The sequence below is a fragment of the Neopelma chrysocephalum genome, unplaced genomic scaffold (genome assembly GCF_003984885.1).
Source record: "Neopelma chrysocephalum unplaced genomic scaffold, ASM398488v2 Primary Assembly neopelma1_194, whole genome shotgun sequence".
NCBI classification, from domain to species: Eukaryota; Metazoa; Chordata; class Aves; order Passeriformes; family Pipridae; genus Neopelma; species Neopelma chrysocephalum.
The window spans coordinates 666,886-681,590 of record NW_020897856.1 but is presented as its reverse complement, the minus strand read 5'-3'; the positions used below and the strand labels follow the sequence as shown (position 1 = coordinate 681,590).

The 14,705-nt window shown below is 44.2% G+C and overlaps 1 protein-coding gene across 7 annotated transcripts in view; it reads left to right on the top strand.

Moving 5' to 3' along the window:
- Nucleotides 1–14,705, top strand: part of BICD2 (BICD cargo adaptor 2) — an 82,515-nt gene that overhangs the window by 35,550 nt on the left and 32,260 nt on the right. For all 7 annotated transcript variants that reach the window (XR_003537239.1, XM_027702731.1, XM_027702727.1 and 4 more), the window contains exon 2: nucleotides 3,062–3,274. Coding sequence is in view for 6 of the 7 variants with exons in the window: in XM_027702731.1 (XP_027558532.1) it covers nucleotides 3,062–3,274 (213 nt within the window). In the remaining variant the exon portion in view is untranslated. The remainder of the gene's footprint in view (nucleotides 1–3,061; nucleotides 3,275–14,705) is intronic.

Sequence of the window (14,705 nt, the reverse complement as noted above, 5' to 3'; positions counted from 1 at the left end):
CAGTGTTTTCTACATGCTTTGAGTCTGCTGATGTAAGAAATGGTGCAAACACAAAAGTTGATTTAATGGCATTTTGGTGAATGACACTAGTTTTAGTAAACCTTTATCAGCTCATTATAGTAGATTTCCCATGGATGTTATAATTGGCTTTTGGGCAGCATTCCCTAGTGGTTTTGGGGGAGGAGAGGAGAAGGACTCCATGGACTGGTGTGGCTGGTAGGGGATGGCAGCTTGATACTGCTTTTGCCCTGAACTTGGGAAATCTGGAAGATAAGAACTTTGATAGTCCCTTGATATTGGTGTCTTGCTGTAATTTCCTTGAGGCAGCTGTTCAGCAGAACGTGGTGCTTTGCAGCCCTCAGGTCAGAAACTTTTATTTTGTGAAGAGATACTCTAAAGTGTATCATTCCAACGTAACTGTGAACATCCCTAGTAGATGGAAATGGAGTTTTGGAAGAGAGGAAGAGCAGAGTAACTTTGACTTCTCTTTCTGTGTTTTAGATAATGTTAAAGCAAAAGTGGACGGGTAGATGCTGGACTTGGGGATGTGTGAAGGTTTAGGAGTTTCATGCATAGCAGTGAAAAGTCAGTTTTCCTTTTAATAGCTTGATTTAAAACAGGTCTGGGCTGTAACCATGGCAAGTAATTGCATTGCCCTGTAATTTTGCACAATTTTGTTAAAAGTTTCCTGTTCTACATAGTCTGTTGTGATGGAAGTCTCAAAAACAGTGAATGGTTGACAGCAGACCATGGAATTAACAACATACCTTCAAACCTCTGAACAAAAATATGTTCTCTTTTATGAAAACTTGTAAACTGATAAAAACCTATCAGGTAAGGGTAGGATTTTAAATACAGAATTTATTGTTGTAGGATTTTATTGAGGCAAAAAATGCATAAACCTGTGAAAAATAAAGAGATATTTTACATGGGTAACTCAATGTTAATAACTCTTCCAAATTTACATCAAGAATTCCACACCAAGGCTTAAGGCAATCCCCAACTCTGGGAGATTAAGTGGTTTCTTGCACCTTTCTCTGAAGCATCTGGCATTAGACTCTGTAGGAGACAGGATATTGGATTTAAAAAAGCGCCCAGCCTCATCCGCTGTGGCAGTTTCTGTGTTAAAATACTCCCTGTCAGTTGTGACTTGGGCAAAAGGATGAACTCTCTTTTTCAGCTGTTAAAGGAACCTGAGGCCCAGCCTCTGCATCAGAAGTTTTAAGAGCAAACCAGTCATTATTCCCAAGAATCCTTCCCTTAGTGGCGTTCCTGAGCTCCTGGGTGGAATCATGCCTGGACCCTGTGGTCTGGCTGATCAGCTGTGGCTTTGAGTGTGCTGAGCTTCCATGTGCTTGTTGGCATCCTGCAGCCAAGCAAAGGGTGCCACTTCACTGGGCAAAGAGGTGCCCAGAATCCCCTCCTCTGTGCCAGTGATTTGTCATATGTGCTGGTCTGTAAAGGGTGGATCTTGATTTGTTAGGGGAAGAAAAGATAGTGTATTTGAGAAGCTGGCATGATTTTTGTTATCCCTTTAACATTTATGGAGATCTTGGGTATTAGGCTTTTAAGCTGCTTTGTTGAAACTCATTTGACAAGGACTTGCACAGATGGTGCTTTACTTTCTGTCTGAAATGTGTTGCTTTTTATTTCCCTTGGGTCATCTTGGTGAATCTGGCTAGAATTTCTTCAATGGATGTTTGCTTATCTGAAATAAAATTTAGTCTGATAGGAGCAATATCTGGGTGTCTTTAATCATAGGCAGAGCTAGCATATTTGATCAGCTGTTTCAGCCCTGGTATAGACAGTAGTTTCTGTGCTATTAATATGCCTGCTCTAATATACAGAAGTAATAAAATACTGAAATCTGTTTCTCTTCAAAGCAGATTTTTTTTTCCTACACTGACAGTATTTTTTCTGGAGAGCTGTCAAAAGATGATCAATTGAAAATGCATGATTAGACAGGGAGTTTGAGATGCAGCTCTGTCCTTGACCTGGCCTGATATTAATGTTGTCCATGAAAATTTGCCACATGGACAGTGGCATCCCAAAAGATCTTGTGGCACCTGAAAGCTCCAAACAGGCCTTGGGTTGGATTGTGATGAATGCATGTGCAGCACTTAAAAGATGTCATTTGTAATCTCATTGATTTTGGCCCATCTGCCAGGCAGTGTGTTACAAATAAAACTGCTGAAAGTGGTCAGCTCTGCTCTACATCTCCCAGGGGCTGTGGGAAGGAGCTCGCCCATGGCTGTCCCTGCAGCAGGGTTCCCCACATGTGGGCTGCTGGCGCGTGCGGGGACCGTCACCTAGAAGTGTTTCCAGCAAAATAAAACCCCCCAAAAAAAGAAGCCAGGAGAAAGCAAAATAATGCCAATGTCAGGTCTAGGCAGAGCCCTGGATCTGTGACCTGCCTCTAAGTGCCTTTGCTGGCACGCTGCTGGAGATGACATCTTGGAGCAGGGAGTGCAGCCGTCCGCTGACCTACTTCAGCCAGCGTGACCCCGCGGGCTTAGCCTGGTTCTGGAGCAGCCCTGCTGACCCTGGGTGGGAGGGGGCTGTAATCCTCAGCCATGAGCAGCTGCAGGGAGCTGTGTCAGGGCGAGTAAGCGTGGAACAGGCTGCTAATACCCAATGTGTTCGCAGGGATTCCGGTTTTGCAGAAGTGAGTCTGACCCCGCCACAGAGAACATGCGTGTGCAGCAGTGTCTGGTCACCTTGCAGTCATCTGGTTGAAAACCAGTCTTGTTTTAACAGTCAGTACATCGTTGTTCCCTCCCACAAAAGTTCTATGTGAGCATTCTGTGCATCACAAAATACCTTGGATTTTGGATAATGGATAATTCAGGTGCTGCGGTTTATTTTCACGAGCCCGGTGTTGGCCACTTAATAGCATTTGGAGGTCTGATCCCAGAAGAGGAGAGTGTAGGAAAAGGTTACATTCCTTTGCATCAAAGAAATGTATGAGGGTAAATATTTTCAACGATTAAAAACTGAAGTTACTTATGCAAACATCCAGGTTTACTAATAAAAGATGTGTTTCTCTCTGACTGTCCTCTAGGCTTTTGGACAGGCCCATACCAACCACAAGAAGGTAGCAGCAGATGGAGAGAGCAGAGAGGAGACCTTGATCCAGGAATCAGCTACCAAAGAAGAATACTACATGAAGAAGGTTATGGAGTTGCAGACAGAACTGAAGCAGATCAGAAATGTCCTTGCCAACACACAGTCTGAAAATGAACGCCTTAATTCCGTCGCCCAGGAACTGAAGGAGGTGAGCGAAGGTGTGAAGGGGTGCACCACAGCTTGCATTGTTACGTTTTCTTGTGCTATGTAACACAAAAAAAGGAAAATTCTTGAGCTGAAAGGTGATTTGACAGAACGTGGCTGTGTGTTTTAGCAATGCTGGTATTGTGGATACTGCACATCAGTTCCCTCATCCCAGAACTGCTGCCTTAAAAAGCAGAGGAACCTGTTTAGGCTGAGCACAGGGATCCTTGGATGTACTTTTTCTGCCTCGCTCCCAGTGCAGATTTTCTTGCTGCAGAATATTTGTGGCATAATTTCCCTTTATATCAGTTTTTCCACCCTAACTTCTGAGGGTGTGGGATCATAGCAAAACACTGAATTGCACAGAGACTGATAGCGAAGTTTATAGTCTTGTGTTTTCTCTCATGAAGTGACAGCTTTTACTTTTACATAGGTTGCTTAACTTACTACCTCAAAGTAGCTTTGACCTTTTTTTTGTTTTCCTATTGAAACCTCATATTTTTAAGGGGAAATAATCACTAAGAAATTGACTTATAAAGTTTAATTACTTAAAAAATCTGTAGCTCAGCACAAGTCACTGGAGCACTGGTGCAGAAAAGATTGTTTTGAGAGCTCAAACCATTGCTTCAGTTCAGAGTGGTAAAAGCTACAGAGACTGTAAACCACAGATGGATGGATTAAACAGTCAGCAATTATTACTCCTGAGCTTTCTTGCACCTTCCTTTGAAGCACTGGGGACTAGTCTGGTCTAGTCCTGGGCTAATTGACTGGGCTCCCTTGCCCTGAGGGGAGGTTATCCAAGAGCTCAAGTCTGAATCTCAACTTACTCCATGTGAGCACAGCTGGAAGTGTCTCATGGAATTTCTTATTTGTATAGTAACAAATACATGGATAATATTTGGTAATAAAACAAAAGAGGGAATGTGGGCTACTTCTGTGGAGATGTGGTGGTTCCCTAGTACCTCTCGTTGGGGTATGACGGAGAAGATTCCTGGTGCAAGCTGTCACAGGTGATCAAACAGGCCAGTCAACTTCTCCTTTAACTTCCTGGGTCCTGGCAGTGGGATAAGAGAACTGGAATCAGGCTTTGTCCTTAGACAGGGAACCAGTTCCTGCAAACACACACAACTCTTGTCTGTATTTCCTAACCTTTAAGATTAGCTTAACAGAAAACCTTCCCACCCCAGAGGCAGCCTGGTGTCTCTGAGGGATTCCAGACCCTGCTCAAAGAGTGCTGAGCAGCAGAGTTCCAGTCTGCTCCCAGTGTCACTGCAGCTGGAGGTGATGTTTCCTTCCAGATACTGCCACATTCCAGTCACCTTTGCTTGGAGCTACATTTTGCTTTATGCAGCCCTGAGATGAGCTGTTTGCAAGGTTTTAAAGTAGGTTTTGTCTTGCACTTTCCCCCATACAGCCTTTTGCACAAAGACCCCAGTGAGGATGGCGGAGTGCGGGAAGAGGAGAAGTGGGTGATGGCAGGTTTCTTGTGAAGATTCTGATTTTTTTTAAGCTTCTCTCTGTTGAAGGGGGGAAGAGGCATTTAGTGACTTGACTAGAAATAAAGGCTGATGATAATTTAACTGGCTGTGACTGATTCCAAACTTTGAATGGAAACTGAGCTCAATTAAAGAAAAATAAAAATCAAAATATAATGCGATGAACAACTGGAACCATGCAGTCAGGGGTTCCTCTGCCTGTTGCGTTGTGTCATGGTGCTGCATGTATTCATGCTCCTTTTTAGCCTCACTCTTTCTGCTCCTGCCAGTAAACTGGGGTGGGGCAAAGAGGCACGAAGGAAAAAAGAAGTGGCATGAAAACTTTAGTGTTAAAATGAAAACATCTGGGCCAGTTGACCGTGTGTGGTTTGGGATTCTTTTCCTCTGAAGATGCCCATTCGTGTGTTGCATTCTGTTTTGATTTGCCTTTTATAATTCCTGGTAGGGAACAGTGAGGCAGGGTATGTGAACAGAGCCTGGACTGGCCTCCTCATGGCCCACAAAACAGCCAAGCCAATGGGAGCAACTTGAGGGACTCGGCTTTTCTCTCATATGGTGCATCAGAAAGTGGTTCAATCACTGTGTCACCATTGCTGTCCAGTAAGTGGAAGCAGGAGGGTATGCACAAGGCCTCTTGTGATAATTTATAGGTCAAAAAGTGAATTTATTTGGAAAGCTTTGTGTGAGAGAAGTCAAGGAGAACATGTGGCTGTAGTGAGCTAGTTAGCAAGAAGAGCAGTGTGGTTTTCCTCAGTCCCTGGTGCCATGCTTAGCTTCAGCCTGTCTCCTGGTGAAAGTTTTATGTTGATATTAGTCCAAGGAGACACTGTGCTGGAAAAAAGGCTGCTGCAGTCTGAAAGTGTTGGGGATGAAGGTGGAATATGATCTGCTGTTTTATACTGCAGAGTGGAAATTCCTTCCTTCATTTTTTTCTGACTGCTGGTGAAAGAAAAACTACTGTGGCTCTTCTCCATCTTCTTGTAGAGAATGTTTGTGGACAGACCTAGTCTTTATTGTGTGTGTTTTGGAAGCCCTGTGTTAGTGCCTATCAAGAGCACTGACTTTGCAGGATGTCTGGGGGAACAGGAGACTTGACTTCCATTGCAATTGTTCTGGATTTGATCCAGGTAAGAGGGAGGATGTGGAAAGTGCTTGTCTGTGTGTCCTCTGGCCAGACAGAGGGCTCTTCCTGTCAAAACCTGAAGGAAGTTCAAAAGAAAGCAAAACAAAACCCCACAGGAAATGCCCCACAGGAAATCAATTGAGGCTGAGTCTCGCTTTATTTTCAAGGAAGATTTACTTGTCAGGGCTGGCTGCAAACATTTTTATCTGCTGTTTTGTAGCTGTCTGACAGGATAGCTTTACTGTTGCTAGGACTTTTTTGGAAGAATCTGTTCAGTTCTTAGTGGTGGCACAAGGAGGGTGGTCGAGTTCACCAGCTCCCCTTGAGATGCTCCTGGCAGCAGTGGTGGGTTGAAACAAGATGTTGTCCTACATCAGTTGGAAGCGCATTCAAGCACATCATTCCTTTTGTGACCTCTCAGGACACTTGCACAGAAGCAAGGTGCTGTTTCTGGAAGGAGAAGAGTGATATTTGGCACACCTGGAGTTGCTGTAGCAGACACAAGTGATTTTGATGCCTTCTGTTGAATTATCCAACTGTGGCCTGTCGAGACAGGCCTAGGGGGTGGTTACCCAGGATGAGTTTCAGTGCTGTTATTAACCAGCTCAGCGGCTCCTGTGTCCTGGAAGAGTCGCTGGAAGGAGAAATTGTTAATTGCTATTCATTTTTAGTCTGCTTTTGTCTCTACTGTGTTTTAGTGGCACCAAAACAGATTTTACAGGGTGATCTGGCTGTGAAGTCATGAGGTGGCTGTGGCCAAAACAGAGAAGCTGAAAAATAAAGCAGAGATTCTTTACCAGGAAAGGAAAAGGTGTTCTGATTATGTAAACTAAGGAAGGAAATATACTCTAATGTGTGTACTTTTATATGTGTCAAGAGAAATAGCTGACATGACATGGTACAATATAATATTAAACAGCGTGTTTTAAACCCCCTCAAGTTATCAGCCACATATGTGCAATTTTCTCCCTCCAAGGTTGTAAGATGGAAGCTGTTTTTCTGAGGTTTGTTCCAAAGAAACTTTCTTGTTCTTCACTAACATCTAACAGGCTTTATCAAGAGTGCCTAGACCTGAAGGATATCAGACACCATGCAGTTACCTGGCGTGCTGTGTGCAGGGGACTCTCTGCCTTTTTTTTTTCTGAACACAGACATACAACTGCTTATCATGGGGGGTTCTTTCTTTGTTTTTAACTGTAGAAAAATGGATACCCAGCACATAGATCTCTGTAAAAGATCTATTGGTTTTACCCCTCCATCCTATTCTCTAAACCATGTCTCTAAGCACCACACCCACATATTTTTTGAACACTTCCAGAGGCTGTGATTTCACCACTGCCCTGGGCAGCCTGTTCCAATGTCTGACCACCCTTTCAATGAAGAAAATTTTCATAGTATCCAGTCTAGACCTCTCCTGGCACAACTTGACATCATTTCCTGATCATGTCCTGATGCTTGTTATCTGGGAGGGGAGCCTGACCCCCCCATGGCTATGACCTCCTGTCAGGGAGTTGTAGAGAGTGAGAAGGTCCCCCCTGAGCCTCCTTCCTGCCAGGCAGAGCCCCCCCAGCTCCCTCAGCTGCTCCTGGTCAGACCTGTGCTCCAGACCCTTTCCCAGCTCCCTTCCCTTCTCTGGACACGCTCCAGCTCCTCAAAGTCTTTATTGTCATGAGGAGCCCAAAGCTAAACACAAGTTTCAAATGGAAGCAGATCATCAGTCACTGGAAGCATGAGATGTGCTGTCTAAAGTCAGGCCACTGTGACCATGGCTGCCTTCCACAAAATAATTGCTAGTAGTCATCTCTCCACATCCTTGGACATGGAATTTGCAGGTCCTTGTATCAGCCTTCTGGGCCTTGCAGTTAAAATACTGCAAACAGAGGTGGGAGAGGTATTGCTGGGGAGCCCAGGACACAGCCTGTCCACAATATCTGACTGTTTAATTGCTAACAAGTATTTATTTTTTGGAGCCAGTGTTTTCTCCATGGTAGGCCATTAAGTTGTTTGTTAGACCTTCTCAGAGTGCTGATGGCTGAGAGTTATTCTATAAACTGGTAACCCAATTGCTAAAGTTCTCTAGGCTTCCTCAACATTATCAGGGAAGGAAGAGTGTTCCTAAAGTTACGATTACAGGTCTTTCTCCCACGAGGATTCATAGCTAAGATACTGAATAGTCCTTTGTGTTGCTTTCTATTCCTCCCCCTTGAACACACTGATAACCCATCCAGGAACACGTCCAGCAGCTCTCCCCTGCAACCCAGTTGGGAAAAGCCTCCATGTTCTGCATTCCCTAAAAGTGCTATCAGGAGCTGCTGGTTTGTTCCAGCAGAGAATATATGGAAGCAACACTTGATTGTGCTGTAAATTGCACACTGTGCACTACAGGTAAGTGGCCAAAAGTGTTTTCAAATAGTTTATTATAGTATATTCTAGATTTGAAGCCCTCTGGTTCAGGAAGTCTGACCTGTAGTTCTGTATCAAATTAGGAGGACTCTTCCCTTTTTAAATAAATGGAGGAAAGGGAGGATACATTTTCGATTGAACAAAAATCATATTAAATTCTCAATGTTATTTCTGTGATATTTCTGGATACATTGCAAACGTCAAAGAAACTTGAGGTAATGTTAATCATCCAGCAGAAATATGCTTGTAGAGTACTTCTGTACACATTCACATGGTGTGGAGTAAACCACTGTTCCCATTCTGAATAGTGTCTAATCTGTAATGCTACATATAAAGGTGAATAGCTTAGAGAAAGGGAAGTGTTGAAAGATTTATTGTTGTTCATGATAAGAATCTTACAGAAGAAAGGAAGAAAAAATTACTTGATCTCTAGAGATGTTCCTTCCAAGCAAAAAAAAAGACAGTAGCAGAGCAGCTTTTGGAAGCTGAAGTGGGAAGACTGGAAAAAGAGGTCAGAGATGTGAATGGCATTAAAATGGTGTCAGATGCATGAAGTGAGGAAAAGACATGTTTTTCATGGAGAATATGACTTGGAGTAAGGGGGGAAGGAAGATGACTTTAGCGGTAATATTTGAATTATTAGTGAAGGAGGCTGAAAAGCTCTGAAAGTTGATGGTAGCATTGGCTGCTGTGGAGTGATGGGAGCTTGGAGTTTTGGCAGTGTGAGAGTTTTGATTGCGCTAAAGGGAGGTGTGAATAAAGGCTTTTCCAGAAACCTTGTCTCTGGAGGTGCAGGATCCCCATGGAGGCAGAATGAATTGTGAGAGAAACTCATCATGGTCACCAAAGAAACAGGAGCAGGGTTGTTGACCTAGAGAAAGAGGCGAGAAGAAAGTGGAGGGTCGGGGTGGGATGTTGGCAAAGAGCAAGGAGCTCCTGTCTAAGGAGCTAAAACAAAAATAGTAATGTCTTTGTTGCAGAATATGGTGAGCTTTGCTAGAACACCCCTGTGGCAGAACTTTGTGGGTGGCTTTATGCTTCAGCCTGGGGTACCAAAGGAAGCTGCCTGAGGGCCAGGACTGGGGTGCAGTCTGGAGGCAGCGGAGTGGGAGAGGTGGATGTAGAGGCAGGTGAATCAAGTTGTTGGGAAAAAATACAAGCAAGGTGAAGTTGTAAGAGAGCTGACTGCTTTAAATAAACTTTTATAAATAAACCAGGTTGTGGGCTGGTGAGACATGGAGAAAAGGGCATTTTATTTAAAAGAAAAAAAAGTGTGCCAAGAGGGTCACTCTGCCAGGTCGTGTTGGGGCTGTCTGTGGGAGTCTCCTGCCAGTCCCTGGAGCTGGAGGGGACAGGCTGCAGGAGGCAGGTGCATTTACACATTGTCCTTTTTGCCCTGAAATGTCACAGAAATCGATGTATTCAGCAGCCCTGAATCTGAGAGTAAAGCAGCAGTGTGACACAGCTTTCAGTGTAACACTCAGCAGATAAAAATGGTTCTCCCCCATTTCTCCTTGTTCAGGGATTCCACGGCAGCCCTTATCTTCTAATGGAAAAGCCTCTGAGCACACAGGCTCTTGCAGAACCGATTACCTGTGGGTTTTTTGTTACCTTTTGGGCCTTCTGGGCCCACATGTAATGCACAGCAGTGTGGAAGATATTTCTTGGTTCATTGCTGGTTATTTTTAACTGTGTGTACAGAAGTGTATAATAAAAATAATAATGCTAAAATACACTGGAAGTTATATCTGAACTGAGCAGCATGGCTGGAAGTCAGCTGCTGGACGTACTCCAAATGTAAAAGTGGTTCTATCTCTAAAAGCTGGACAGCAATGACCCTGGTTCTTGAAGGTGCTGAGCCCATCACAGTTAGTGTGCAGGGTTGGATTTCTTGTCCGCTGATGTGTTGAAAGAGTTAGAAGGGTCACAGTGTGAATAGGTGGGGTTTGGTTTGGTTTTTCTTTTTTACAAAAACCTGCCCTCTGTGCAGTGCCAGAAGTTCAAAGGCAGTTGCTCATGGTGTGGTAGCTGTGTGCTGGCTCAGCACACTGACGGTGGCTGCGGGTGGCAGCTGCTGCTCTCTCACTCCCTTTTTATTTACAATGAAGTTGGGTTTTATTCCTTTTTGGTAGTGGTTCATTTTTAAAATTTTTTTTCCTTTAGCAAGAGCATAGTATTTCTATGAAAAGGCAGTACTCTGTGTAGTTTGTAGCCATTTGAAGCATAATAGAAACCCATTCTGAAGAAGACATATTGTCGTAGAAACCTGAGTTGATGTGCTTTGCACGTACGGAAGGAGGCATCTGTTCATGATTTCTCTATTGTTGTTGTGCAGTGATATATTCCAAGGAAAGATGTTAACAGCAGTGTTTCTCTTGATGTGGTGGCTGCTGCCTGGAAACTCAGTGTCCAAAATGAACTAATGCTGACAACGGGGACATTGAAAGTCACCATTTGAACACTGCGTGTTTTCAGATTTTAAAGAAATATTAAAATAAACTCTTGCTCTTCTGACATTATACCACTCTAAATATGATCCTCCAAGTTTCAATTAGCAGTTAAGATTCCCAGTTCTCCATTGTTTGGGAATTAACCTGGCAGCACACTTGCTGGGGGAGCTTTTCATAGCTGTGTTATAATGAAGTCGCTGGGCATCTGTGGGTGCCACAGTGATGGCAGGATGAGTCTGTCTCTTCAGTCACAGCTTCCTGGTGACCTTCATGGTGACCTTTGGTCTGCCCAGGGTTTCTGAGAGTGTGAGCAGTGGAGCGAGAAAGCCTCTTGTAATCTTCTAACAGATGTAAAATCAATCTGCGCAGTTGAGGGGAGCTGGAGACACACTAATCAGTGAAACAATGGCCTAAAGTCGCTGTGCAAAGTGTTAATTAAAGAGGTTTGTGTCGTGTTTGTTGTGTGTGTGGTTCTCCCCCCCACAGACTGAAAACTTCCTCTCTGCTGGCAGTGGGATTTTAGGATGCAGAAGCAGGAGGTTGCTTTGTTTCTCCTGTGCTTGGCACTGCTGCCACTCAAGGAGGCGATCCTTGGCAATCCACCCAAGAAGGGTTCGTTTGGGTCAGATTGGCATTTTTTGAAAATAGGAAAGAGCATGTACCACAGTGTGCCTCAGAGTTGTGCTGTGCTTGGCAAAATCCATCCTTTGTTTCGTCTTGTAGTGCTGTGCAGATGGACTAGTTCAGAGCTGCCCCAAGATTTATTTTCAGGTAACATTTGAAAGGTTTTAAGAATGTGGCTGGTGACAAAATACCTCTTGGGCAGAAGCACAAAGAGCCAGCCTGGGGATGTGCCTGTAGTGTCACAAATAGCAATGCTCTGCTGTTGCTGCCCTTGTGACTATCAAAATCCATTCTTTTTTTTTTTAACCTTATGGTTTGGTTTTCAAGTTTGGTTTTGATTTGATAATGCTCTTTAGCCTTTTTGTTTGTTTGTTTTTTAGGTGAAATAAATTTGGGTTGGTAACAAGATCAGCTCTCCCTCCATAGCTCCCCATATATGCCTGCAGATGGAGGGGGTCCAGATTTTTTAATTGGCACTGCTTAGAATGATCTCCCTTTTTTTCATTAGTCAGTGGAGCTACTCATTAACCCCTGCTACTTGTTAGCATTTGATTGCTCAGAGGGAGGTGTCTGCTGCTCTAAAGTTGAGCAAGCTGGGAGCAGCCCAGAGAAATTGGTGTTTTCCTGGACCAGAGCTACCTGTGTGTCAGACTGACTCTGCTCTAAACTGTTCCTAATGTAGCCAGAACTGAAGGGAAATACCGAACCAAATCACACGATCCAAACTGCTGCATGGGGTAACTCAGGTTAGGGAGCCAGAGAGATGACCTTGTTTTTTCTTACCGGTCGTTATCCTAACCCTCCATTGCTGTGGAGATTGAAAAAACAACTGATTGCAACCTCATAAGCAACTAGTTTCAATCTGGAGTTTGAGACCATCTGAGGAGGTTCATGGTGTTACAGTTGTGTGACCACTGTGAAAATCATGAGCAGCTCCAGGAGCAATGTTTGTCGGGACAACTTATGGCTAACTAGCAATATATAGATAGCCATGGCAGCACAGGCACTGACAACTGCTTCCAACAACAGAATGCCGCCACTTCTGCTGTTGTGATAAAATCTGGAAATTGCCCTTTTTGTGTCTTAATGATGGCAGTATGTTCCCGTGGTTATTCTAGCAGAGCTGTTTGATGTTCACAGTGTCCCAGGCATTTGAGTTCAGAGGAGCAAAAGCTCTCGTGGCAGGAAAAGCCAGTGTGGGGTCAGTGAACATGGCCTTTCTCATGGCAAAGGGACTCTTCCCTTTCTGCTGCTGCCAGTTTTGCCTACATGCAGGTTTTATACAGTGTAATTTTAACGTCATTAATCAAAACAGTTCTTAGGAAGATAATCCGTTCTATAAGAAAGAGGGCAGTGTGTTACTCTATATTATATAGACAAAGACTTTTTTGTGTGTGTGTGTTTTGGGGCACATAACAGGCACAGACCGTGCACTTTGTGAGTGGACAAACCAGTATCTTACTAATGCCTGGTATGCAGCTTCACTGTGCTGTATTCTGCATGCAGAGCTTGGCTGCTTCCTGCAAGGAAGGGGATGCTGTGGCTTAAATATATTCAGCACAGCTGATCCTGTGGTGATTTGGGCTTTTCAAAACCTCTCGTAGCTGTAAGATAACAGTTGAGAGGCAAAGGAAATCTCTGGAAACAACGTTTAGTCATTATTTGATGAAGATCCAATTGCTGTGTCCCCACATCATCTTGTTTCTGTAGAATACAGGCTGGACGTAACACCCTGGCTGAAGTGGAGCTGTGAAAAGGGAAGGAGCTTGCAGCATTTAGTCATAGTACATATGAAGTAATTGTATTAAGTCATCAGAAAGTTATTACAGTCTGTCATGCTGAGTGGTAAACAAGGCTGCTGAAAGTCTAGGTCCTGCTCCTGTTGTAACCTACAGTTTGTCTGTTGGAGAACAGAACTGCAGGCTGTGGAACAGTAGTGCTGGGGTTACACCCACACTGATCTCCCTTTCTGTCCCTTCTCACTTGATCTTTTACTCTCACTGGGGGTTCTGCCTCCAGCTCAATGTAAGTGATACACAGCAACTGCTTTAAAATAGTTTGCACCATCATCATGGCTGGGCTTCGCAAACGAAGATTTGGGAAGGGCTCTACCCACATTTGTTACAAGCGTGTTGGTGGCTAAAAAGGCCAATATGAGACAGACACGTCCGGTTGCAAAAGGCACAGCAGAAAGACTCCTTAGATGGTAAATTCTGCAAGGCTCGATTCTTTCTGTGTTGTCTTTTCTCCTCAAGGGTGATCCTGGTGCTTTCTCAAAAGCATCAGCAGCGTTATAGATGGTGTGTCTCCAGGCCTCCCGATCGGAGGCCAGAGTAGACCAGTTGTGTTGATCAGTATGGCCAAGGCTGAGATGTTGTTTCAGGGAGTCCTTGTATCTTCTCTTCAGGGCTCCTCTCTTGCAGCAGCCGGTGGCAAGTTCACCATAAAGCAGGATCTTAGGGAGGGGGTGGTTGGTCCTTCATCCTGGAGACGTGCCCTGCCCAACACAGCTGTGTTCTCAGCAACATGGCCTCAATACTTGTGACTGCTGCCTGTTCTAGAACAGATGTGTTGGTCACATAATCTGACCAGTGGATGTTTAGGATTGTACAGAGACAGCGTTGATGGAAGCGTTCTAGGAGACGCAGGTGGTGGCCGTAGGTGACCCACATCACCATTGGTGAATCAGAGCTCAAATCAGTCCAGCAGTTTAATTACCTGGCTGAAGTTGGTTGTTGGTGTGAGCAAAGACTGATAGAACTGTACCATTAGCAGATCCTGCTCAGATAGAGAGTTAAGATGATGGTTTTTATCCAGGATCGCAGGACAGAGCTCACTGCATCCATCACTTGTGTGGTTTCTCTTAGCTGATGAGTGCTCGGTGTTTGTGAGCACCCCAGGCAGCAGAGGGCAAGTGGGTGTTCCTGTGAGTTGTACTGGGGATGGGTGTCACTTTGATTTATACCAAGTACCTCTCGTTCTTTGGAGCTGCCAGGCATCTTCTTCACCCCTGCTGTGCTCCACCCAGAATGCTATGCCTGTACAGGGAAAATACCTTTTTTTTTTAACCAGCTTCCATATGATACTCTTCAGTATTAGAGTATTTTCCTTTGTTCCATGGATTTTTCTATAAAGAAGTACCTCTTCCATAGTCTCAATGTAAGCAAAATGTTTCATAAGCCTCTGTTACATATAAAGTGGTATCATAGGTGTCATTAATTTAGACAGAGAACTCCTTTGGAAGTCAGTTCATTAAAATTGTCTGAAGTAGTAGTGGAACTGTAAGGCAGTGGCTTTGAGATGATTGTATCTCAGTAGGATTGGGAAGTGTAAGCTAGG